This window comes from Anarrhichthys ocellatus, unplaced genomic scaffold, assembly GCF_004355925.1.
Source record: "Anarrhichthys ocellatus isolate YVR2014 unplaced genomic scaffold, GSC_Weel_1.0 scaffold48, whole genome shotgun sequence".
NCBI lineage: Eukaryota > Metazoa > Chordata > Actinopteri > Perciformes > Anarhichadidae > Anarrhichthys > Anarrhichthys ocellatus.
The window spans coordinates 229,023-253,448 of record NW_022280078.1 but is presented as its reverse complement, the minus strand read 5'-3'; the positions used below and the strand labels follow the sequence as shown (position 1 = coordinate 253,448).

The window sequence follows — 24,426 nt, the reverse complement described above, 5'->3', positions numbered from 1 at the left end:
TCATCCTCTGGGCATTGTGGATATCTGTTTCAAATTTAATGGCAATCAATCCGACAGTTGTTGAGTATTTCAGTCCGGACCAACGTGGTGGACTGACTGACTGGCTGACAGGTTTTGTATGATTTTAAACTTCTCATCTTTGGGATGGGGACTGCTAACCCCATAAAACAAGCAATTCTAAGACCTTAGACTTTGGGCAAGTCTTATTCATTTTTCACAATTTTCTGACATTTCATTCAGTAGCCTTAAACCATTCATGAATTAATTAAAGCACTCCTAATGCATCCTTCATGATGAATGTGTAGCTACAACTAACTTCTTCTGTCCTGTGCGTCGTCTCCCCTGTCTTTCTCCCTCCAGGGCCGTACTACAACCCCAGACCGAGGCAGCGCATCCCCAGGGACTTGGCCATGTGTGTGACTCCCAGCGGACAGTTCTACTGCTCCATGTGCAACTGCGGAGCCGAGCAGGAGACAGACTTCAGGCAGCACCTGGAGAGCAAGCAGCACAAGGCAAAAGTGTCAGAGTTAAGATACCGCCATGAGATGGAGAACCTCGGCTACAGCTAAGAGAAACAAGAGGGGAGGGAGGGGAGAGAAAAGAAAGAGATTACAGTGGGACAGAACAGGTGGAGAGACAAAGACCAAAGTGCAGGAAATCAAATACTAGCTTGTGGTTGAAGGGAATATTTAGTGAAGGGATTAGCCCAAATGGCCTCAAGATCTTGTTGCAATTCATTTGATATACGCTTAAACATTTAAATCCTCATATTTGACATAATGCTCTACCATATGAAGCTATAATTGGATTTGATGGATTTATTTCATCTGAGTATTGCTCTTGAAATTGAGTCTGAGTATTGAAGCAAGCTGCAACGTGAATACAGAGAACAGGAATGTTTTTTTTCAGACACTGAATCAGATTACACTTTTGACTGATTGCATTCTGACTTCAGGATACAGGTAAATGCAAATGAATTGCATGTAAATCTTGAGCTTGTTCAGGCTACAGGGAGAGACACAGAGAGCCAACATGGGAACCATTAGGAAAGACTAGGACAAACAGAAGATTCACGCGTTGAAAGAGAATGCAAAATGTGAAAAATAGAGAGGAACTGGTTGAAGTAAAAGAAAAAATGGAGGCAAACACTTGGGGTTGGAACAAGTCTCATCCTTGGGAAAACAATCATCATCACTGAGAACAAAGTTTGAGACTTGTTTCAATTGATGAGTGTGAATGAGCCCCTACAGGTATTTTTTTTACAGGCCCTACAGCAGGGACATCAGGGCCACTTACTGTAGTGACCACTGAGCCACAAATTCAACATCTTTCAAACCTTGCACAGGTAATAAAATCCAAAGCACTATTCGCTAATTTCAAAAAAGACAAAGCACAGCGAACAACATCATCTGGTAGAAACAGTGTTAAATGAATCTTTTTGGTGTGTATCAGGCTGAAGGCTACACCCTGGCTAGCCTTGTTTGTGCCTTTAGTGAGAATTAAGCTAAAGAGTAAACTTTGGCTAGCCATTTTGACATAATAGTGGAAAATATTCTGCAGTATTGATTGGGTTTTTCTAGATTGTGTGTCAACTCTTTTCTTGTGATAAATCCACATAAATATTGTGTAAATATTCTCAAACATAATTATAGATGTAAATATAGGATAATATACATGAATACAATTGATTCTTTGGTTAATGTTAGCCTAGCGTATATTGTAAATACTCAATCTATTTAATAATTATCAGGAATCTTGTACAAACTGTGCACTGTCTGAATGTCTACCCATCAGCACTGTATGTTTGTGTGTGGATTTTACTCTAGGCCCTCTATAGCGCTTCGGGCGATGCCCTTTTTTCACTGATAAAGTAACTCTGGTATCATCCGTCTAGTTAAAAGCTGCTAGTCATTAGACTGTGCTGGAGTCTCTGAGGCTTCTTTAGAAGCCTTAATCTTTGTCTTCACAACACACCCAAACTGGCACTGTGATGGGAGGAAATGTGCAAACACAATGGGAACTCAAAGTGACGCGTGCAGCCAAAAGCATTTAACTCCAAACTTTTAACTAGTTGGAAAATTGCAAATGAGCGTGTGCAGAGTTTCTGCAAGTTTCTGGTTGTAAGACATATCGTTTAATTCTCACCATCAATCTTGATTTCCAGAGGACACATAACCAGGTTTTACTGCAGTGTTAAGCGGCTGCAGAGGAGTGACGTGGTTCTTGTCTGGATTTGTCGACAGATCTTTTTTTTTATGTTGTTTTGTTTTTCACCTTGTATGACCCAGGTCCAGCTGTTTGTCAGTGTTAAGCCCATCCTGAAAAGATCAGTTACGTAATCCGAATCAAATTAGATTTTCTGTTTCTGTTTATTTGATTATCTGTTCCAGTTCAGTGCGACTGAGCTGAATACCGTGCAGTCACAAGGCAGTTGGACTAATACTGTCATACTTGACTAAATGACTAAAGAAGACAATGACAAGGTCATAAAATCTAAACCTTCGTTGTTTGAAACGACTAACTCTTGTCTTTTAAATACTTATTTATAGATTGTTGTGGCTTTAATCCTTTAAATAGAAAAACTAATATTTTATTCATGCCTCAAAAGTCATTTTATGGAGCAGTTGAAAGGATTTTCCATCTAGATTTTCAGATCTCAACATGGTTCACCTCGTAAACGCGGATGGAGATCTGTAGTTCAGAGGAGAAGAAAAAGCTTCCTGTCCCACTTTAAATTTGGTTTTCCAACGTTCCCTGCAGAACAGCAGTGCACGCACACACACACACACACACACACACACGCACACACTTTTACATAATTGAATCAGTCAAACGACAGTTTGGGTCACGTAATCGGATGTGGTATAAAGTGAAATAAAAGCAGCACCCTAGTTTAGTTAGGTGTGGGGAGAGGCAGCTGTTCACATATTTTGTTTGTCTCTAGAGCACAACCACACACCTGATCACAGACATGAGGAAACTCAGGAGAAAAGCACTGTGAGGACAAAGTACTGTGGTTTTTAGGGATTTAAACACATGAGAGAGGGTGAAAGACAAACAGAACATAGAAAACTAAATGCCTGGCTGTTTTATTAGCCCACTGTGCTGTATGGTTTCATAAAAAAGTAACAAAGGAGCTGACGAAAGCAGAGCTGAGACTGAGTTACAGACTGTTATTAGCAATCCTCCTCCTAGGAATAACACTCTTTGTCTTACATGAAAGAACAAGTAGCATTACCTTTTATTAGGTTGACAGGCTCACACTCCAATGAAGCTACTGAACACCTTGCATGGAATAATAAGCTGCAAAGGAATGGAGGAAATGAGATCGTAGGAAACTATTAAGACCTCGTCACAGGTTATGGCCTTTGTGTGGACAACCAAAGCTTGATTTTTTCCAAGTCAGATTGTGTCTTTGAACAAGACGGGCAACTGCCCTGGGGCCCCAAACCCACAGAGGTCCCAAAAGACCCAGGGTCACTGCAAGCCGATTACATTTTGTACTTTGATACATTTAAAAGTTGTTAGGAATTTTGCACAGTTTCTGTACTTCTAAGGCAGGTTTTTGCAATATTAGTTAATCTTGTCCTGTCCTGTTTTGTAGAGAAACCTTGCGTCAAAACTTAGTTTTTAGGCTTGTTAAGAACTATTTTTTAGTTTATATTGTGCTCACATGTTGCATATTCCTTCTTAGAGTCTTTTTTAAGCAAACCACCTAACCTACACATTGAAAACATTTTTTTTCCATTGAAGATTATTTTTTGTCATTATTGGAAATACAATATTGAAAAAGCATACAGGAAACAAGGGAAGGTGTATGACGACCAGCACAGGTCCCTGGTCCCATCCTAACCTATCCTGTCGCCAGGTGGCATCGTTCCAGCAGATCAGTGCTTGGTTTCTGGGCAAATAATGAAGCTACCATGTATAGTTTGCTGATTGCACTGTGCATAATGGAAACTTGGAGGCAATCGGATACAAAACACTATTCCCTGTAGGGTGAGAGGTGGGGGGTCAATATGGTCCCAAAAGTAAATTTCTGCTCTGGCTTAACAGGCTAATCTGACGTCCGAGGTGACATTGTCCCAGTATTTCAGAAAAAAACAACAAACAACTGACTATATAACAACTATCACAGCAATGGTTGTAGATATAAAAGATCACTGGCCCTCCACTATAGCAGTCGGGACAACGAAGGAGGCCACAAGAAGACTTTCATAAGAATAAAATTCTGAAAAATGTATGGCGATTCAAATTTTGTTAATTTAAGAGTTTTTAAAGGGAACGACTCAAAAAGTGTCAATCTATTGGTATTTTCACGAGGCAGTAATTGAAAATAAATGAAATAGCCTGAAATAACATAGTAAACACCATTTGTAGTTAATGGGCTAAAACATGCCAAACCACCAGTAAACTGCTCCTTTTAAACAGGACTATGTTTGGATTGGTATTGCTGCAGTTAAACACCAGTCTGCATTTAAGGATCTTCATTGGTTGCACAAAGGTTTTAAGCAGTCGAAAGCCAACAAAATCAAGATACCACTCTGGTAAATGAAGGCATCTATAGGGCCATTAACTGTTAATAGGTTTAATATTTCGGCAATCTGCACATTTATTTGCTCTGTATTCACTGAAATTGATAAGATTGCTTTAATGCTTCTGGAAAGACTTTAGTTGTTGTCTGGTCTGGTAATATGCTGAAATAGTTCAAATACCCGGGTGCTGTTTCCGTTTGCTTTGTTCTAACTGTGTTTACTTGTTAGATAACTGTAACAGATGGTAACTGTATTACACTGACAATGATTGGTTTCATTGTTGTTAACCAATGCTGTTATCTGAACGCTGATGTGTTTCAGCACCATAACTTCAGTTGAACGTCAGTGCTTTGTTGTAAATGACAGAAAAGTGTTACATATTGCACCATATAAGTTGTACCTGGTTTATTTTGTGCATGATTAAGTCATACTTAATAACCGTAGAGATGTTTCTACTATGGAGAGAAATTATGACAGTCAGAATGCTGTTCAAGAATGTTTTTTTTCTGAGGTTTACATGTTTGGAAATGTCTGTATTCTGTGATGATTCTACTAAAGGGCATCGAAAAGAATCACGATTTTGCACTCAATATAAAAGACACCTGTAAGAAAAGTATGCTACCGTATGTTGTTTAGTTCAAGTGAAGACTTTGCTACCATTGTTATTATTTGCTCTGAACAATTTGTATCCTAATGTTTACAAGGTGAGAAATTGGAGCCGTTATGGATGTGTATCATATTTATCCATGTGTTGCACTATTGGACTGATCAGACCAGGGCAGATGGGCAACATAGATTTTCTTGCCGTGACTTAGAGATTGCTTAAGATTAATAGTGTTTAACTAAAGCCAGGAGGTGATTAGGTTATCTTAGCATAAGGGCTGGAAACGGGGAAATGACAAAAAACATCTGCCAACCAACACGTCTCAAGCCAGGCGGCAACCTCCGGTTCTACCGAGTGAAGCCAATGCGGAAGTGTCATAAAACTTGCATTCTCTCTACCGGCCAGCAGAGGACGACTCCTTGGTTGCAAAAACATGTCCGATTGTATGGAAGTCTTTGAGAAAATGACCCTACTTCTCACTTGATTTATTACCTCAGTAAACATTGGAAACATGAGTTTACGTCACTCCTCCGCATTCCAAATATAGTAATTTCCATTCACCGGTTGCAAAAAGTCAAGATGGCAACACAAAAAATTGACGAACTAGGGGGTTCATAACGGTAGTCCACAAACCAATGGGTTACGTCACGATGATTACGTCCTCTTAATATAAACAGTCTATGGTCTAAAAGCTTACTAATTAACACGTGTCTCATTCGTTCGTGGTCTCACTCGTGTACTCTGTGGTGTCAGGTGGAGGTATGTAGTGCAGCTATTTTTGGCAACCTTGCAGTGACAACAACCTGCTCAAGTATTTGGCCGAGATTGACATTAATTACTTAAAGTACTTAGAAAAGAGGCCAAAACTTTGCGAAGAAGAAGTGTGTGATTTAATTAATTAGGAAGATTTAGACATGCTGGTAGCAGATTGTTTAACTTTAGAGAGAGCAAGGCTAGCTGTTTCCCCCATGCTTACAGTCTTTAAGCTAAGCACCTCCTGGCTCCAGCTCCATGGCCAGAAAGAGAATAGAATATGTTGCAAAATGTCACACTATTCCTTTAAAACTGTCTGTTTTTTTCTGCATATATAGAATGTGCTTGTCCACTTCAGCTGTATAGATTTCTAATGTTGTCACTCAATCAAAACATAGGGGACGCTTGTCTCACATGAAAGCCCATGTATCCTGGTCTACAGACTGAGTCAGTCTTTTACACTGACAGAATTCAGGACCCCTCACCTCCATCTACTGTCAGGGGCCCCAAAACCCCCTAGTAGCTCCCCCTGCAGGGCAGTATATACTGGTGTACCCTCTGTGAAAACCTCAGCACACTTTCAGTGCCTCTAATCAATGTTGCCAATATACCGCTGACTGACTGACTGGATGGATGCCTGAACGACTGATATACTGATATACTGAGGCTGTGTGTGTTTTTTGACAGATGAATAAACGTGCAGATGATATTAATGACCAAGCTGAGTTGATGATTATTACAGTGAATGTGTGTCTCATGTGTTCCCTTCCATGGCTCAGCTCATAGCGCTCTGGGGGAAATAACCACTCTGTGAGTTGATGCTGTTATTGTCTCTCGGGGAGGAGAAGCTCTCAGTAGCCTAGTTTCCACTGCACTGATAGCCAAGCTTTACTCATTATATTACTTCTGCCACAAAAGCTGTTCTTGTGCCCCTGGTAGTTTGTTTGTTTGACTGTCAGCAGGATATCTCACAAATCTTATCAACAGATTGCCTGAAATGTGGTGTACTGGCCTCAGGTTTAACTTTGGATATCTGCCTTTGGATGGTTCTTTCTCTTATTTTCAACTATGAAAACAGTGCTTGAATTTGGCCAGTACTCAGCAGTATGAGTGCTGGCACATTGATGTCTGTCCAACTTCTGTATTAGTGCAGTACAAAATAAACGTATAAAGGTACTAATGCTGTAGTTACAGTAAGTGTTTGGCAAAATATGCCTGATTCCAACTCAAACCGGCATTAAGAGGAGGCACTTCGATATATTGCAGTGCCCGTTCAAAGCATGGGCCTGTTCTGAACAGGCCCAGTGCTTAGCCCCTGGTGTTGCTGCTTGCAGCTTTCTGGAGAACCGCTCATACAAACAACTTCTCACTCAACACTGCGCTTTCTTGGGTCCCCAGCAATATACATGTTATGACATATAGTAGTTGCATCACACACCCAAGTCGTGGTTACTCACGGGTCATTTTCCTAGGGTGTTAAAATTGATGTGCTTTGCTCCCTGATATATAAATTATATATATATTTTGAATGCCTTTTTTTAATTTGTATTTTATATCTCACATGTACCACAAAAATAGAGGCTTGACAACGACAGACACATTGCCGACTTCTCCGATTCCAGTCATCCAGGCCCTGTTGTGTCAGTAAGGCAAACAGTTGTTTAGACATTTACGAGGAAGAGATGACCCCTCTGTGGAAACTGGATTATTCCTGGAAGAGACACACAAACGCAAACACAAACACAAACACACACACAAAGAGAGACAGAAATAGAGAGTGCCAGTATTTTGTCAGTGGTCTTTGTTCCACTGTTAAAACAAAGCAGTGGAGGAAGAGGGGTGGGGGGTAAAAACAGAAAGTCAAACAGTGAGTAGATGCAAAACTGCAAACAAATAGCTGCAGGGTGCCATTTGAAGGACATTAAAACGTGTTTGTACTGTGCATTTCTGAAGAATAGTGGCTGAATATATGCCTATAACGTGTTAAAGGTTCAGGATATTGAGGCTAAAATATTTCCCAGCAGTCTTTGCAACGAATATCTATGATTATCATTATTAACCTTTTGATTCTATACTCAAACATTACCGTGACATTACTTACTTGGATGACATTTGCTATAAAAAAAAAAAAAGGAAAAATAATTTAGATCGATAGATAGATAGTTTATTTATCCTCGGGGGAAGTTTGCATGTCACAGCAGCAGTACATGAATGAACCACATGGTACACAGAATAATGCAAAACAGAATGTCAAACACTAGTACTAACATAAAAGTAACAAAGTATTTCCTTTTAAACATGTGCATGCATACAAGTGTGCAAACTGCTATAATGCAAAAAGAACTTGCAGAAACGTTTGCTACTCTTGACGGGCACCCTGTAAGTATTATATATTTACAATTTTACAGCACACTTTTGTCTCAGAACTTCAGAACATTATAGCAGTTAGGTTTTTGCACAGCTAAAACTCTTGTAGAACAATTTATAACGGGCTGTAAAATAAAATACTTTTGAGAATCAAATGACCGGTACATTACAGGAAGTTGAAAGGGTCTAAAAAGTGACTCCTTGGGTACTGGAGCTGCAACGACTATTTGCTTAATCAATAAATTGTCTAACAGAAAAGTAAACTGAAACACCAAACTATTAATCAATTAATCTTAGAAACAATTGGTCGACTGATTAATAAATAAGAACCATTAGGTACAATAATCATAACTGTGGATGAAATGTGGCTTTGGTACACACTGACTTACATCAAAAAAGGCACACTGGGTGATTTCCTTTCATCAGTTATTCATTTTGCATCTAGACCTGCAAACATGCATGTCACACAGTTGTCACTAATACATTATCATTCACTATTTAATATTTAGACAAAGTATGTTTTTTAATTAAAAAGTGCATTTCCTACTATGACTAAAAGGGATCTGTTTTGACATTTTTGTTATTTAGCACCCACCCTTGGTCATGACAGTGTAAGACATGTGCTGTGGTTTTGTATACGACTGTAAACGCTCAGTAGAAATGAGTGACATGGACCCTAGAGATTTACGGTGGCAGATGTTTAAATGCAACCTTTAAATAGATGTGTTCACTGTTTTAGCATTTACTATTATCACATAGGCTCAATTTATGTGCTTTCAAATATTCAGCTATCAGAGATTGTATCATTGTGATATAAATGTGACGGTGGTACTAAGCAGTGGCATTTAGCAACAGTCATTAGTAACCTTTATAGTATTCTCATAACTCATAATTAAACACCACATCAGTTAATCTGGGAATTTTGTAAATACATTTGGTGCAGGTGGGGAGATGCTGTTTCATATCAGTGTCATATCACTGAGATTTCTATCTACTGGATAGAAATCTCAGTCCAGCTCTCATTTGGATTGTTACCATGAACACACACAGGCGTATGACAGTAACAGGAAGAGAGAGGAAGATGTTCCCACCCTTCCTGCTCCCAGACTTATCCCCCTGACTGACAATGAGCAACAGATTAAACGTGTGAAATGAGGTCACGGCTGCAAACAACACTGTCTTACTCTCAACACAGTCAGCAGAGTTAATGTTGCAGTTTCACCCCGCACAGTGTTGTCTTGCTTAATTGGGGAGATGGGATGATTGTGTTTGGAAGAAGAAAAGAGGCCGTCATACTTGTAGTACTGCAAGTGAGACTGTGGCGCCATCTGCTGCCAAAAATATAGCAGTGAATAAAAAGTGAATGAAGTTACAATACTGCCATCATGTGGAGGTTTAGCATGAAACTCGTGCTTTGACACATGCATTTGTGGATAAACACTGAGGTCACAGAACCAGCTGTTATAATCTTTCTCTCATAAAGTTATTGCACAACTTAATTTTGCTTTTCATGTGTGCAGTCTCTCTGCGTTGCCTACACTGAATCAATCAAATGTCATTTAACAAGGAAGCTGCAATAATAATGATTAGTACTACTTGATAACAGAAACAAACGAGTCTGAAATAGAGTTTTTAGATTGGAAGGAGCTGATTGGCTCGCCTGAAATCTGTGTAACCATGATGCCAACGGGCAGCAGACACAGGTAGAAAACCTCTGTCATTTGTTAAAAGTTAAGCATTTTGAAGAGTAAAAGTAGGTTTTATATGTTATTACTATTGTTAATAAGTATTGTAATACAGACTAGTGTTGCATAGATATGTGCACCTTGTTGCAGACTGCCGTATTGAACATGCTATTCAAGTATGGGGGTTGGCACTATCAGTGTGAGTATGTTTGATAGTGACTTTTATGTGGTGGAAAGTCATGTTGAAGCACTCTGTACACAGCCCAGAGGATGATCCTGCAAAATGATCCTTTTTATTTATTTATTTATTTAATGTTATGTAGAATAGTTAAAAGTGCAAACAGTAAATAATCTTAAAGGATGTTACATAGTTTAGTGGCGTTACTGTCATGACAACAGAGCCATGCAGCAATAAAGTCAAAGTTCAATGTAAATCAACTCCTTTAACAGTCGGACTCATCACACGTCTCAACACTAGAGCCTGAAACATTCAAAGTTTAAGAGGCCTTAAATAAATAAATAAATTGATGATATATTTGCACAAGTAGACCAATGACATTAGGTAATACCCCTAAACTGACATTGTACATTATACAACGTGAACAATGGCAAATTAATTATACTTTGTGCACGGACCTTGCATGTGTTTTGGGCTTTTTCTGTATGAATTGTGACAAAATTATTTGTTGGCGCGTCTGTAGCAAAAGCCATTTATCCTACAATATTTATACTGTCCAGATTCTAGAGGTGGAAAGTAACAAAGTGCATTTACTACTTGAGTAGTACTCAAATTAAGTTATGAAGTACTTGTACTTTACTTGATTCTTTCCATTGCATGCTACTTTATACACCACCACATTTTGGAAACCAATATTGTTTTTACACTGCTAAATGTATCTGTTTGTTACTTTGCAGCTTCCGATTATCATTACAAAATAAAGTAATTAATAATGATGAATTATTGTGGAATACGTTATTATGATTTAGATCTGATTCCACCACCAGATTCAAACTGTGTTGATATGATAACTATTTGGCAGAGATGTTCCACATCGTTATCGCTTCTTTTATACTAATTGCATATTTTTTTCTTAAGTTAAAATCAGCATTTATGTGCATTGTCAGGTATTTGTTAAAAGTGCACTTAGTAATCAAACTGAACTGAACACAGCATACCATGTGCAACATTTGTTTACGTCATTCCCTCCATGGCCGGTGGCCAGTGGGTGGCGGTAAAGGTAGCTGAAGCACCAAGTTGGGTACTATAGGCTCTTTTCTCAGAAGCCTTTTTGACATATCAATTGCAGGATAAACACAGGTGTAATTAATCACATTAATGATGGCCCTGTTGCATTTAGGTGGTATTTCGTCCTGGTATTGTGCATGCTGGCTCACTGGAATGAACGTGACGCACTAAACAGAATGGGACCATAATTAATGTGTATCAATTAAACCTGTGTTTACCCTGATGTGACATGTCAAAATGGCAGCTGTGAAAAGGGCCTATTGGTAGGCAGAGCAGGCACTGTTTTCAAAGTGTTTCCCGTGATGAGATGTTGGCAGTCTGGTGAGGCACATCCAGCAGAACAGCTGACTGCACTGAGTGCACGTCATTACGTTACATCCACCGTTCTTCTACAACACAACAACACACGCATTACCAAAGACGCAGTGGTCTAAAACAGTCCGAGCATTACAATGTGTCTGTAAACACATGCTTGTCTGTGCTCATGTGTATGTGTGCAAATAAGTGTGAATAGGTGAAGAACTGAATACCTGTATATTCCTGAAGCAGTGAGGACAGTTCTTGCTATTGAAGGTTATCCAGTCTTCACTCAGACACTCCTCCACAGTGCCCCGCATTATACTGCGGCCGTACCTGGTCTCCAGGAGGCGCTGCCTCTGCTTACTGCCACTGGCATAGTCGTCCCACAGAGCCATCAACCCCTCTGAGACACACACAGAGCACTGCTTCAGATATACATCTGCATCCACACAAACCAGTGGTGGAATGTAACGAGGCACACTAAAGTTCTGTACTTAATTACAAATTGGAGGTTTTATGTCTCTTTCCTGCGGCTACATTTCAGAGGAAAAATTGCGCTTTTTACTCCACTACAATTATTTGACAGCTTTAGTTACTAGTGACTTTACAAATGAAGGAGTCTGCATTCAACATCTACAAGGAGTTTTGTTACAAATTAAAAAACACAAAAATACACCCAAGCAAACACGCGTATGCTTGTACCTTGTGACTGTGGCAGGTCTGCATTGGCTTGCTGTGCTTCCTGTATTTTCCTGTTCCTCTTTTCCGGACACCCATCTGTCCCATGGTAGGTCTTCCTGCAGTTGACGCAGAACGCAAAGCTGCACACAGAGCACTGGGCTGCAGCGCTGGATTTCTCCACAATGACGGCCGAACCACAGAAACGTCGAGGACAGTACACCACATCTACGGGGAGGGGAGGAAAGAAGAGACATGAGCAGAGACCCCTCCATGAACCTACTGTAAAATTAAATTAGTTTTAAATAACAAGAACAGGCAAAAAAAATGTTTATTGTCACATGCTTGAACTCAAAAAACACATTTAAATACACTCCTGCAGTGAATCTATTCAATTCTTTGACTTCTCCAGGGAAACTGCTACATCCTTAACTCTGGTCATTGTGATGTATAAGGTTTTGAATACATCCTCAGTTCAAACAAGAATACAGGGGAAACATACCAGCCATGCAGTCCAGAGTAGATTGTAGCAGGAGACGATCATAGCGGCTGAACAGCTCCTCCCCTACCAGACACTTCACCTAACAAACAGGGCAGACATTTGTTGAATGATGCTGGTTTTGGTGTAGAGTATCTCTGCATACACGCATAAGTAATAAGAAAATGCATGTGAGAAAATGCAGAAATTTAAAAAAAAAACAGTATCACATCCACATCTCCAGTGGTGGATAGTAACTCTTTTAACATTTTCTCGAGTACTGTACATTGGTACAGTTTTGAGGTACTTTCTGTTCTACGCTACTTTATACTTTTACTCCAATACATTTTACAGGAAAATATTGTATTTTTTACTCCACTGTATATTTATTATTATAGTGAATTAGTTGCTTACAGATTTAAAATAATTACACAAAACATGTCATCTTACTCAATATGATGCATTGTTTGAGATGAAAATGTCCACCACAATGTATAAAGTAGCAAAAATGTGCGTCAGCAGCATTAGAAGAATAATTACATGTCAAACAGTCAATAATAATATAATAATATAAATTCCATTTTGCACGAGTATTTTTACTTTTGATGTTTTAAGTACATTTAAGTAACACCTCTCCACTGTATTTTCAATGCAGACCTTTTACTTGTAATGTATTTTCAAATTGTAGTATTGCTACTTTTACTTAAAGGGACAGTGTGTAGCATTTAGGGGATCTATTAGCAGGAATGGAGTATACTATTCATAACTATGTTTTCATTCGTGTGTAATCCCCTGAATATAAGAATTGTTGTGTTTTAGTTTGCTTAAAATGAGCCCTGCACACCCGGCAGCGGGTCCTCTTCACAGAGTCCACCGTGTTACACCGTCATGTTTCTACAGTAACCCAGAACGGACAAACACAACTCTAGAGAGAGCCTTTCACGTTTCTACGTTACCTGAAGGCCACTGTAGTCCTCTGACATGCTTGTGAAACCGTCTGACTTCCTTTGCTCCGAAAGGAGTGTTATTATGGTAAGGATAACCTCTGAGCTTGACCAACGGCGTTACCACGGTTTTGCACTCAGCGGCTCTCGTAACCGGAGGCTTGGAAAGGAAGGACTGAACAGAGGCGTATTCAGCTGGATGCAATCTGCAACCACACCGCTAGATGCCACCAAATCCTGCACACTGTCCCTTTAAGTTAAAGATCAAAGTACTTCTTTCAGCACAGTTGTAAAAGAAAACAATCTTCCCCATTATCCTAAAGTCCCGAAAGCACAAGAAAGAGCTTCAAAAAGAAACTGTAGTTGGGCGGGAGAAGAGACAGACAGATCAGCACCGTACCTGTGAAGGTGTTGGGGTGGCAGAGCAGTCTGCCTCGGGACAGGTGACACCCTTGACGTTGCCCTCTGTTATCTGGAGCGTGCAGAACTTGGTGAGACAGGCCTTGCAGAAGATGTGGCCACACTCGGGCAAATGGACACAGTCTGAACCCAGGAAGCTCACAAAACACACACCACAGTCAAACACCTTGGCTAAAAACGCTTTCTGTGTCTGAGTCGCATTATGGATCAAGAGCTGGGACAGGAGAGTTTGGGACGGAGTTAGCGAAAGACCCGAGCGGGCTCGGTCTTCATTCTGAGGGGATTCTCTTGGGCAGATGGGCAGAGAAGCAGCTCCTTGTTCACTTTGATCCAGAGGGTCTGAGGAGCCAGGGGGAAGTAACAGTGAGGCTGACACATCGCCGTCATTTAAGAAATCTTCTTGGCCACTTTGATCTGACGAAGCAAATGGAGGATGCTTTGACTTGCCTGCCACTGAGGACAGATCATTCTGGTAGTCGGGCTGAAACTCTGAGGTTGGGAGGGTCTGCTCAGCCTCCCTTGGGTCTGTGCTGCTCCAGTCCGAGGTTGAAGGATCTTGGCCATCAGCAAGAATCCCTATCGGATGCTCAACTTCCAAGGATGGTGCAGAGAGTTCTAGTTTACAAAGGTCTAAGACAGCACGACTTTGGCTATATGTGGCTCCTGACTTTGGAATGTGTTGATTGTTCTTTGGCTCTGAGAGTGCAGCGTTTCCTGAGTCCTGGCTATCGTACTGGGTGCTGGGTTCATCAGAGGGGAGCTCCAGCAGGGTATGGATGTCCAGGAACCTGAGGGCATCTTCTTTAAGAAACTGCACCCAGGTGAAGAGCACCACAGCGCCCCCCATGGCCTGGTAGAGACTGGTGAGCTGAGCACCCAGCACAGAGAGCTGTGGGAGGTGAGGGCAAAAGGACTGATGTAATCTTTATTGACCCTCTGCAATCTGCATTCATCTCTCTCTCTGTCTTTGTGAGCCTATAGGCAGGTTGTAAACAGTAATGTTTTTATTTACCCACATTGCCTGGCTTCTATTGATTACCTGTGTATGTGTCAGCCAGCTGCAGGTGAGGGAGAAGGAGGGAGCGGAGGAGGACGGGTAGTCCTCAGGTAGTTCAAAGGTCAGAAGCAAAGGTGGAAGGAATGATATCTCATACTGCCTCAGGGTTTCACCTTCGAAAAAAAAACAACGATAAGACAACATGACCAAAGTAAGATCAATATTAAATTCCAAAACATTTCTACATTATTTATCACGCTCTCACACAGCCTGCTGTGGACACTGATGCATAACACTCCTCATGCCAAGCAAAGCTCATTATCCACACGCTTCTGTTCATGTCAATAAGGACATGTCTCTAACAAGCTTATTTACCTTCTTTCAGAGTCACAGTGAAGTCCGCAGGGAGCTCAACAGATACCCGGATTTCTCCGGCAGATTTCGATTCATCCCGGAGGAACTCCTCGGAATCAAAGATACTCTTGAGGGCGAGCAGTTCGTCTTCCTGCTCCTCCATGTCCGCGTTCATAGCTCCAGTCACAACAAACTCCACTTCCCGCTCGCAATGTCAGAGAAGCTGCTCGTTAGAGGAAGAAAAAAAAGTATTTTCCTGCTGGAGTTTTTTCTGAGCAGACGTCTGCAGTTGTTTCGGTGCCTTTGACTGCTCAAACAATAATTGATATTCTTTAGTGTAATGTTACAAATACTTCGGTGTTTATTGAGAGTCTGCATGCCAGCCTGCTCCCCGCCCCTGCTGACTCATCATTGTATGATGCAAGGCGCAGTACACAGCAGCAACCTCTCCCTGCTGCTGCTGTTATGTCAAACAGGCCACTATTATGTCATTTACGGTAATCATGTTATAGACGCCTTTCTTTCCACAAAAAAAAAAATCATTATGTTGTTAACGAAGCTCTGGGTAAGACGTTCAAACAAAAGTACGAGATATATTTGAGTTGTGCATTTAATACATTTTACAGATATCTAAGAAATGTATTGACATTGATGTACAAAGTACAGAATAGATGCAAGGAAGATTACTAGGTACATTTACTCAAGTAATAACATTTTAAACTACTTTATAAATTTTACAGAGGAAAATATTGTATTTTACTACATTTATTTGACAGTAACAAGTAAACAGATTAGAGAAAACTCCCAAACATCAATACAAATTTGTGAATAAGAACTTTGGTTGTTCTCCTTTTTCTCCCATTAGTCTTCTCACAATCGCTCACATTTATCTTGTATCGCACAAGTTGTGTCCCTTCAGAGGGGCCCGAGCCCTAGCTTGGGAACCACTGGACTAAGAGACCTACTAATATATAGAGTAAGTAAAACTCACTCCACCTCGACCAGCTACAAACATGTTGTTTGCATGTTGTTGTATCAGTATTAACAATCTAATAATGTCATATAAAAATATATCAGTCACAGGGGACTTTTTGATACTTTAAGTACAATTTGCTAATAATACTTCTGTACTTTTATTTGAATGAAATGGCAATTGAAAGCTCTAGAAAAGTGGAACTTTAGTTTTTCATACTTTTAACTGATTCATTCAAAGATCGACCAAAGGTATTATGGAAATTAAGATCACCAACTTTAATATCTTTAGTCAGAACAGATATAAAAGAAGGCATATGCCAAAATCTAGTTCCCACCAGATGATTCACATACATATGTAAATGTAGACATTCAGTGTTTCTGTGGCTTTAGTACAGATAGGGACGTACATTGTTACACTATTATTGTAATACTATAACAGATTGCAAACTCACAGGAATAAATATACCAAAGATAAAGGATTATGGCACAAAATATTGTCATCACCATTCAGCCAAATATATAAATTTAAGACTTAAAGAATCAGAGAAAGAAATGATGTAACAGAAGTGCATTGCAATATTAGGTTGATAAAGTTTTACTTCAGCTGTAATTAAGTATGTGACATTTTCGTATCAATCAGTTGTAGCTGTAGTTTTCATTCGGGTTGACTTTGCTCTCCAAGACATTCTCCGCCATGCCCATGGGCTTGGGGGCTGTGTGGGATTGGAACTTAACACTCGGGGGCCTCTGGACTGTTTTGGACTTCAACATAACCCTCTTCTGGATTCCATCAGCAGATGCTGGATTAAGAGAGAGACAGATAGACAAAGTATTTACATGATGAGTATTTCCCATGTATTGTACATCACAACCACAGATTCAAAACACCAAGACCAAAAATACACATTGTCATTTTATTAAAAGCTTATTTAGTGATATTTCTGGTCTGAGCGTCGGTAGGGTTTGGGGGCTGGTGTTGTGTGGTTTGTTGGGTTCTAACTGTTGGATGGAGAGGCTCTTATTCCCACCTGTCACCCGGATGCACTCTCCCTTGTGTCTTTCATCCCATGCTTTCAGTTTGCAGGCCCTGGAACAGTAGAAGACCTTGTGGCAGCGACATGCAGTCAGCTTCACGGACCGTGAGCGACCGCATTGATAGCAGAACTTAAACACTGGTTTCCTAAGAAAAGATTGACACAGACGGAAACAGGCTCCTGTAAGATTTGTGTTTCCTTGTTTTGCCTCTGGACTTTCAGACAAAACTTTCTTACAAATGGCAGGGACGAGAAAAATAAAAGGGACAAAATGAACATGAATATGTGTTTATGTGTACCTCTGCTTTTCTGTTATGGGTGATAGCCTTTCACAGCTGTGGAGGGACCTGTTTGAGGAAAAGGCACCTGCCCCTGTGTTACCTGTTACTCAAATACAGCACACATACATATGCATCGAATGACAACCAATCAAAAACATAGTCATATTTTTTGCCTTAAAAAATAAATATATATATATATGTATATATATGTCTTGTACTGACTCTTCAACGTAAGGCGTTGTTCTCTCTCTAAATTTTCTTTTTCTCTCTGGCCAGCAAGCTGTCTCAGCATATCTCCCATCATGCTCAGCAGCTGGTGCCGTGCTTTGAATGTTTCCCTCTCCCGCATGTTCAGAGCGTGGAAGGGAGTGATGGCAATACGCAAGTCCTATATAGAGTAACATACAACATACAGACAGCTATTCAGATGAAATCATGCCACGAAGAAATAAGCAATCAAAACAAAGTAATTAAAGCTTTCTCTCTGTGTATGAGTGCAAGTGTATACTATATAATCTTAGTTTAAAATGCCACATAGAGGACTTGATTCAACTCCTTCTGTGTCTACAGGGGCAAAATATTACAAGAGCATGTCAACAAAATGCAGTCCAGAACAACTCTTCCACTAACAATGAATAAGAACCAGAAGTTGAATCAACAACTCCCTGACACAGTCTCAAGAAAAACGAATGCTTATAATGTTTGCAAAAGTATGACAGATTGAAAGGCCTTTTGTAATTCGGTGTTTCTACAGTTACCTGGTTGAAGGAGTAGTGTGCATAGTCGACTGCGGTTCCCACAACATCACCAACCATAACTGGCATCAAGATGTCGGCACCAGCTTTAACTAACATGCCCAACTACATCAAAGACACACAAATACACACAATTTAACCGTATACTGACTCAATACAGAGATTGCTTTTTGCTCCAACTTAAAAACATATTTCTTTGCTTACTCTTTTTCTTATTATTCTTACTTAACTGTAATATTGAGGGATACAATCATTTCAATAATTATTTTTTAAGTTATATTAACTGTGACTCATTTGAATTCACTAAGAACAAAGTTAAATGTGTTGTTTTAAATGTGTATGTTTCACATTCTCAGTGAAAAATCATCTTTGCACACCTGCATACAGACAAAAACAAGTGATTAAAAAAAACATTGTCAACATGGTCAATTTATTAAGCAGCTTCATTTAGGAAAACTATAAGTCTTTGTACCAAAAGTCAGCTGCTAAATCAATTGACTGCATTTTTCTCTCTACATTTTGCCTATCTAACATCTTTATCTAAATATATATCTATGTGTCTGTGTGCTTGTGTGTGTACCAGCTTAGTTCTGTTGCCACCTAAGTGGTAGTTGAAGTTGGCGATGGCACAGAGGGCGCTGCCCACCCTGCGGCCCAGCGGGATGTTGGGATCTGCGCCTCCGTTCAACAGCTCCTCCACAGCCTGGGGATCAGGTTCAGGACAAAGTTCAGGACAAAGTGATGCTTTGTAGGCTTCTACAGTATACGTCTATGTGTGTGTGTGTGTGTGTGTGTGGTCTACCAGCTCATTGCCACTTGCTATAGCCAGGGACAGAGGTGAGTGTCCACTCCAGAGGAGGTCTGTGCTGGCCCTGTGGGAGAGCAGGAGGGCTACCACCTTGCTGGCATTCTGCATAAAAAATATACAGAGTACTTTAAATGGAACATAATATTATTGTGAGCAAACCTCATGATTTATGTGATTTTCTGCCTTGCAATAGATGATCTCCTGTAGTTGTTAAAGCTATTAAACTTAATGCTTAGCCAGATTATTACTTTGCATTGTTCACGAAACATTGTAAGTCATGCTATTTAAAGCAAAATGAATAATATACTCAAAACAACAAATAGTTTGAGCTCTGCATGTATTTGTGTGTGTAGCATGTATTCTTTGACATTCTGGGAGACTGTGTAAATATACTCAACATGATTGGTTAGCATGTCTGCAACATGCTACAGACAGTCAATAGTATGATGTTTCATCAGTGATGGTGTGTAAAGGTGTGAGCGTGTGCTAGTACAGCATGTACTGACCCGGTAGTCATTGTCTCTCTGGCAGGCCATGTGGAGAGCCGTTCGGCCTCCTTCTTTGAGATTTGGGTTCTCATTGGGGCTCACTGATTCCTGGGCCTTCATGAAAATCTGTAAAAAAAAAAAAAAAAAAGATCTCCGACTGAAACCCTTTTCTTACCAGTTCACCCATGACCTTAAATATTACTACTAAGGTTTAAGGCTTAAAGGACGGAAACACGCAGACCGTATCTCCTTCACAGATCTCATTCTGGTCGCATGCTCGTGCGTCTGGGTCAGTGATAGCGTGGAGCAAAAACTCTGTGATTCTGGGACCTGCTGGACCTGGCAATGCTGCAGCTACATGCAGGGGATAAAGACCTTTTCTCTGCAAAAAAGGATGAGAGGATGAAGGGAAGTTGTGCTCTGCATGTTTTCTTTGTGGGTAAACAAATGTGTATCGTGTGACATTACTAAAAAAGTTCTAAAAATTTAAAAAATCTACCTCAGGAGGAAGGGGAATGTCAGTGCGAGCTCCACACAGCAGTAGTCTCCTGACGGCCTCATTGTCAGCCGCCATAATGGCTAAAAAGAGAACCGGCATGGGGACCCTGGATGCGTTGGGGTCAGCTCCCCGTTCCAGTAACAGCTTCAGGGTGTTCAAACGAACCCGGTGTCTGGTGAGACAGTCACATCGCAAACAAAATCAGTGTAATCAGAGCAGAACAAACAGTACAAGACAAGAGAGGATAGAGGTGAAACAGAACTGACTCAATTTTCATGGCAGCCATCTTGCGTACAGTCTCCTCTGTGACCTGGATGTCATAGCTCCTGACGGAGCAGGCAGACTCGAAGGACGTATTTTGGGTCAGTTCTTCGTCTTTGCCCTGCTGCAGACAGAGTTGAGTAGACTACAGTGAGTTCAAAAGAACCTTTTCAAACTAATGATAGAATGGGATCTCTGTGCTTTGTACCTGAACTCTTCCTGCGGCCTCAGCACGACATTCCTTCCACTGTACGCTGCCCAGTGCATTGTGACCGTCCAACACCTGAATGAAGCGCTGCACACCAGGCACGCCCTCACTTCCTCTCTCCTTTTTATCCTCCTCATGATGATTCCTTACTCTCTCCTCTGCATCTTCCTCTACCTCCTCCCTCACCTTAATATTCTCTTCTTTTGACCCTGTTTCTCTTCTACCACCAGACCCATCTTCCTCTCTCTTGTTAAAGTCTCTTTCCATCTCTTTCACCTCACTTTCTCCATTTCCCCATGTTTGATCACATCTGCTCTCTATCCCTCTTTCCTCCCCTTTGCTCTCATTCTCATCCACCCCTCTGCTCCTCTCTTCTCTCTCTCTAACCTTTCCCTCTCTTCCTGTCTCCTTGCAGTCTCTTTCCTCTCCTTCTCCCTCTTCCTGTTGGTCTCCAGCGTCTGTAGGGGTCTCAGGTTCATTGATGTCAGCCCAACGCTCAGTGATGAGCTCACTGTTAATAGACACTTTACTGCTGTGATGTAAGATGTGCTCTGTTAGTTTTTCTGCTGTCCTGAAAATACCAAAAAATAAATATGAAACTTAAATGAATACATTTGCTTGTTTTAGAGACATAACTAATTAAAGGATGGTAACACCGTTGTAGGGAGTGACTATGAATATGACATTTTCTCTCACTTCCTACTGATCAGAGAGGGGACTCTGGTTAGTGTAGTTGCTTATGGTTGTGTTATTGGTGAGGTGTGTTATTAAACCTGGGTGTGTCTGTGGTGAAGTCCACTCGGCTGATCTGGGGACTGTTCCCGCATGCAGATGGAGACCTCAAACCCTGATGACACATCACAGTGAAAGTTATTTAATTTACCGCAGATCAAGAAGTTATGAGGAAACATAAGGTGGAATCTTACTTGAGTTTTGGAGGGTGTCTCAGCCAAAGTGGTGTGCAGAGACTGCAAAGGGTAGTAGAGGACGTGACACGCAGCCAGGGCAGACATGCCTTCACAATTCAACTTGTCAACATCGACACCCCGATCCAACAAAAGATGGATTACGTCATCATGGCAGTTTACCTGACAGGTACAAGAAACAGAATGAAACCGTCAGAGAGGCAAACATGAGAATAAAACCAAAGAATAAACATTTTAATCTGTTTTTATTCATCTATTTAGTTTTATTGTATTGTATTAAATTTAAAAAAAAACATTGTAAAACCTGAATTGGATACCAATCAAACAGCAAACGAGTGAAAAACCAAATCAAGAAACTACAGGCGAACATATATAAAGAGTTACTGTGGCAGCGATCAGTGCAGTGTGTCCCTGTGAATCTGCCACGTCAGGGTGGACCAAACCGGCCTGGAGGATCTTGGACACTGCCTGCAGTTCCCCTCTGGAAGCGTGCTGGATCAACAACTCTGAACTGACTTCCAAAGGCCCTTTAGGACCAAAACTTTCCCGGTTCAGAGCGAGAACAGCTGCCACATCCCAGCCCACATTTTCAGCCAGTAGTCTGGGAGACCCACATACAAATTATATTAGTAAAAATGCTTATTTCAGCTTATTTACAAAACTGTACATACTTGTACATGATAATGTATGTCTTTTTTCACTCCTTACTGCTGCCAGCAAAATGTGTTTTTGGTACAAAACAATTCTTTTTTTTTTAAATGCATGTCTGACCTGTGTTTGTGCATGTGAGCCAGTATGCGGGGCTGTGAGGGCAGGGAGGCCAGTGGGTCCAGCTTATAGCCTTGGTAAGCATCCGGCTCCCACAGCTCACCATAGAAGAGCTGATCCAGCTCTTTCCTTCGGCCAGGGGGCAGCGGTAAGTGATCGCCATCGGTTGAGTAACTCTCCATGCCGGGGGGAAGGATAAAATCATCTGGCAGCAGATCTCCGTCCGTATCCACCTGAGGAGGATGGTGCATTAATTGATCTGTTTTGGGTTAAGTCACAAAGCTCATATTCATAGATGTTCATTGTAGCTGTACTTTACCACAGAGTCCACCCTGGCTTCTGGCTGTAGGACACTAGTGGGAGGCTGCTGAGGAGAGGCCAGGAGCAGAGAGGTCAATTAAAAATATTTTGGAAATTTATACATGAAAGTGTACATTTTGCATGAAGAAAGTCCCCATGATTTAGGTTTCACTTCCTGGTACAACAATGTTTTGCTTATACAGTGTTGGTGGGCTTGGAAATAAAAAAAACACACACAAGTGCAATGAGTATTTGTCTTATAGAGACAGTTTGGGGCAATCCAATTAGGAGAGAAGTTTTAGATATTCTTGGCTGGGTCAAACATTGTTGAAGCTGTGAACTCAACTTTTTGTTGTAAAAACAAAAAGACCATTTTAAACCAAATATATGTATGAAAATGAAGATGTTTTCACCTGGCATACCTATTCATCTGTGGGTGAGAAAGTGGTCAACCATGTACCTGAGACAGGGAAGCTGTGGTGGCAGCTGGGTCCATGTAGGCAGCATATTCAGGAAAGTTCTTCAGGCTAAAGCCCTCTTCTACAGCGGTACAGAGCCTTATCAGGCGCCCTCCGAGCCACAGACCCACATCCTTACACCCATCTGGATAACTCGCCACACCTGGACCAAACCTCTTGTCAGCATGGTACAAACCCTGAGAGGAGGGGAGAGCTTGATTTCTATTTACTGATATTTAAAAAGAAGTTAAAAAAAAAACTATCCAAAGCTTAAAGTCATTCATCCATTTTACCTGAAAGGTGGCTCCATCAGGGAACAGATGTTGTCCATATCCTTCCTTTCTGTTGAGGTAGAACTTGCCAGTGAACTTGTGGCCTGTGGACCAGCAGTACAGTGCGTCCCCATGCTTGTAGTCTTTGTAGAAAGAGCCCTCATAGAACTACAAGTAGCAGACAGGGAAATAAAATAGTGACTTGCTCTTTATTAAACTTCAAGAAAAACTGACAGGAGACAGTAAAATATGTCATTATGTTTTATGTAAGATATTTTGGGAAAAGGGCCTCTTATGTCATTTTTTGCCTGATTATCGTGTTCATTTGACATTAACGTTACCTCTCCGTTACTCCAGGTGTACCTCCCTTTACCGTGTTTGAATCCGTTCACACATTCTCCCTCGTATCTGGACCCATCCGGCATCTCATGAACACCGAGGCCTTGTCGTCTCTCCTCCCCGCTTAGGGCTCCTCTGTGACCGTCTCTTCGACTCCCGGTGCCGGGCTCCGCACCTCCGAGCCCCGGTGCTCCCGCAACACCTTTGCCGGTCGACAGCATTTTAACCGGAAGATAACTCACCTGAATCCAGTCGGAGCGCAACAACAATTAGTTTAGAGTTAACGTTACAGGTTTGCAAAGGTCTTTAGGAGAAGACTTTAACTGTCAGAAGTCAGATTTTAACTTTTCTGTAAGCGGCGGCGCCGGTTGTCATGTCAACAGCATAATGATCTGAGGTAGGGAGAGAGCTCTCACGCATGCGCAAACGAAAGACAAAGGAAGTACGAAAAGTTTTTAAAAACTATGATTTTTAGTCTCAGTAATACTATTTTTAGGCTCCATTACTAACCTTAAACTATCCCCTGTCCAACAATTAAAGCAACAAATGCACTTGTTCGTAGACTACTTAAGAACTGTTGGGGTTTTTGTTTTGCTTTAGATATCCAACGTCCTTCAATCACCTCTGTTTGGTGACATTTTTATTTTTTTTTAATTACAGGTTTTAGAAATTAAGAGATTGTTGTTGAGTAAG

The 24,426-nt window shown here is 40.9% G+C and overlaps 3 protein-coding genes across 3 annotated transcripts in view; 1 reads left to right on the top strand and 2 right to left on the bottom strand.

Annotated features, from left to right (window-relative positions):
* zmat3 (zinc finger, matrin-type 3) overlaps positions 1-4,255 on the top strand; it is a 12,396-nt gene extending 8,141 nt beyond the window's left edge. Inside the window, exon 6 of the mRNA XM_031869681.1 lies at positions 361-4,255. Coding sequence (XP_031725541.1) covers positions 361-569 — 209 coding nt within the window. The 3' untranslated portion in view covers positions 570-4,255. The remainder of the gene's footprint in view (positions 1-360) is intronic.
* A 1,419-nt stretch (positions 4,256-5,674) lies between these two features.
* LOC116395644 (E3 ubiquitin-protein ligase RNF14-like) lies at positions 5,675-15,760 on the bottom strand. The gene is made up of 7 exons (XM_031869680.1): positions 15,383-15,760; positions 15,050-15,180; positions 13,991-14,899; positions 12,671-12,749; positions 12,193-12,396; positions 11,721-11,893; positions 5,675-11,579 (listed from the first exon to the last, which is right to left on the bottom strand). Exons 1-7 carry the CDS (start codon positions 15,534-15,536, stop codon positions 11,448-11,450), a joined length of 1,782 nt encoding a protein of 593 aa, XP_031725540.1. The 5' UTR covers positions 15,537-15,760; the 3' UTR covers positions 5,675-11,447.
* Positions 15,761-16,693: 933 nt separating this feature from the next.
* Positions 16,694-24,047, bottom strand: ankmy1 (ankyrin repeat and MYND domain containing 1). The gene is made up of 20 exons (XM_031869746.1): positions 23,736-24,047; positions 23,416-23,562; positions 23,125-23,319; positions 22,684-22,728; positions 22,368-22,597; positions 21,981-22,197; positions 21,597-21,758; positions 21,444-21,517; positions 20,671-21,241; positions 20,468-20,586; positions 20,202-20,373; positions 19,944-20,084; positions 19,721-19,828; positions 19,209-19,316; positions 18,987-19,109; positions 18,410-18,511; positions 17,874-18,039; positions 17,670-17,757; positions 17,365-17,516; positions 16,694-17,136 (listed from the first exon to the last, which is right to left on the bottom strand). The coding sequence occupies exons 1-20, from the start codon at positions 23,952-23,954 to the stop codon at positions 16,973-16,975; spliced, it is 3,303 nt and encodes a 1,100-aa protein (XP_031725606.1). The 5' UTR covers positions 23,955-24,047; the 3' UTR covers positions 16,694-16,972.
* Positions 24,048-24,426: the final 379 nt, after the last annotated feature.

Coding starts and splice junctions, on each gene's coding strand:
- LOC116395644 (XM_031869680.1), bottom strand. CDS start 15,536: ATGAACGCGGACATGGAGGAGCAGGAAGACGAACTGCTCGCCCTCAAG. Junction 15,181..15,382: donor CACTGTGACTCTGAAAGAAG/GTAAATAAGCTT, acceptor TTTTTTTCGAAG/GTGAAACCCTGAGGCAGTAT. Junction 11,580..11,720: donor ACTGCTTCAGGAATATACAG/GTATTCAGTTCT, acceptor GTTGTGTTGTAG/AAGAACGGTGGATGTAACGT.
- ankmy1 (XM_031869746.1), bottom strand. CDS start 23,954: ATGCTGTCGACCGGCAAAGGTGTTGCGGGAGCACCGGGGCTCGGAGGT. Junction 23,563..23,735: donor ACACCTGGAGTAACGGAGAG/GTAACGTTAATG, acceptor TGCTACTTGTAG/TTCTATGAGGGCTCTTTCTA. Junction 17,137..17,364: donor AGAGTGCATCCGGGTGACAG/GTGGGAATAAGA, acceptor CTCTTAATCCAG/CATCTGCTGATGGAATCCAG.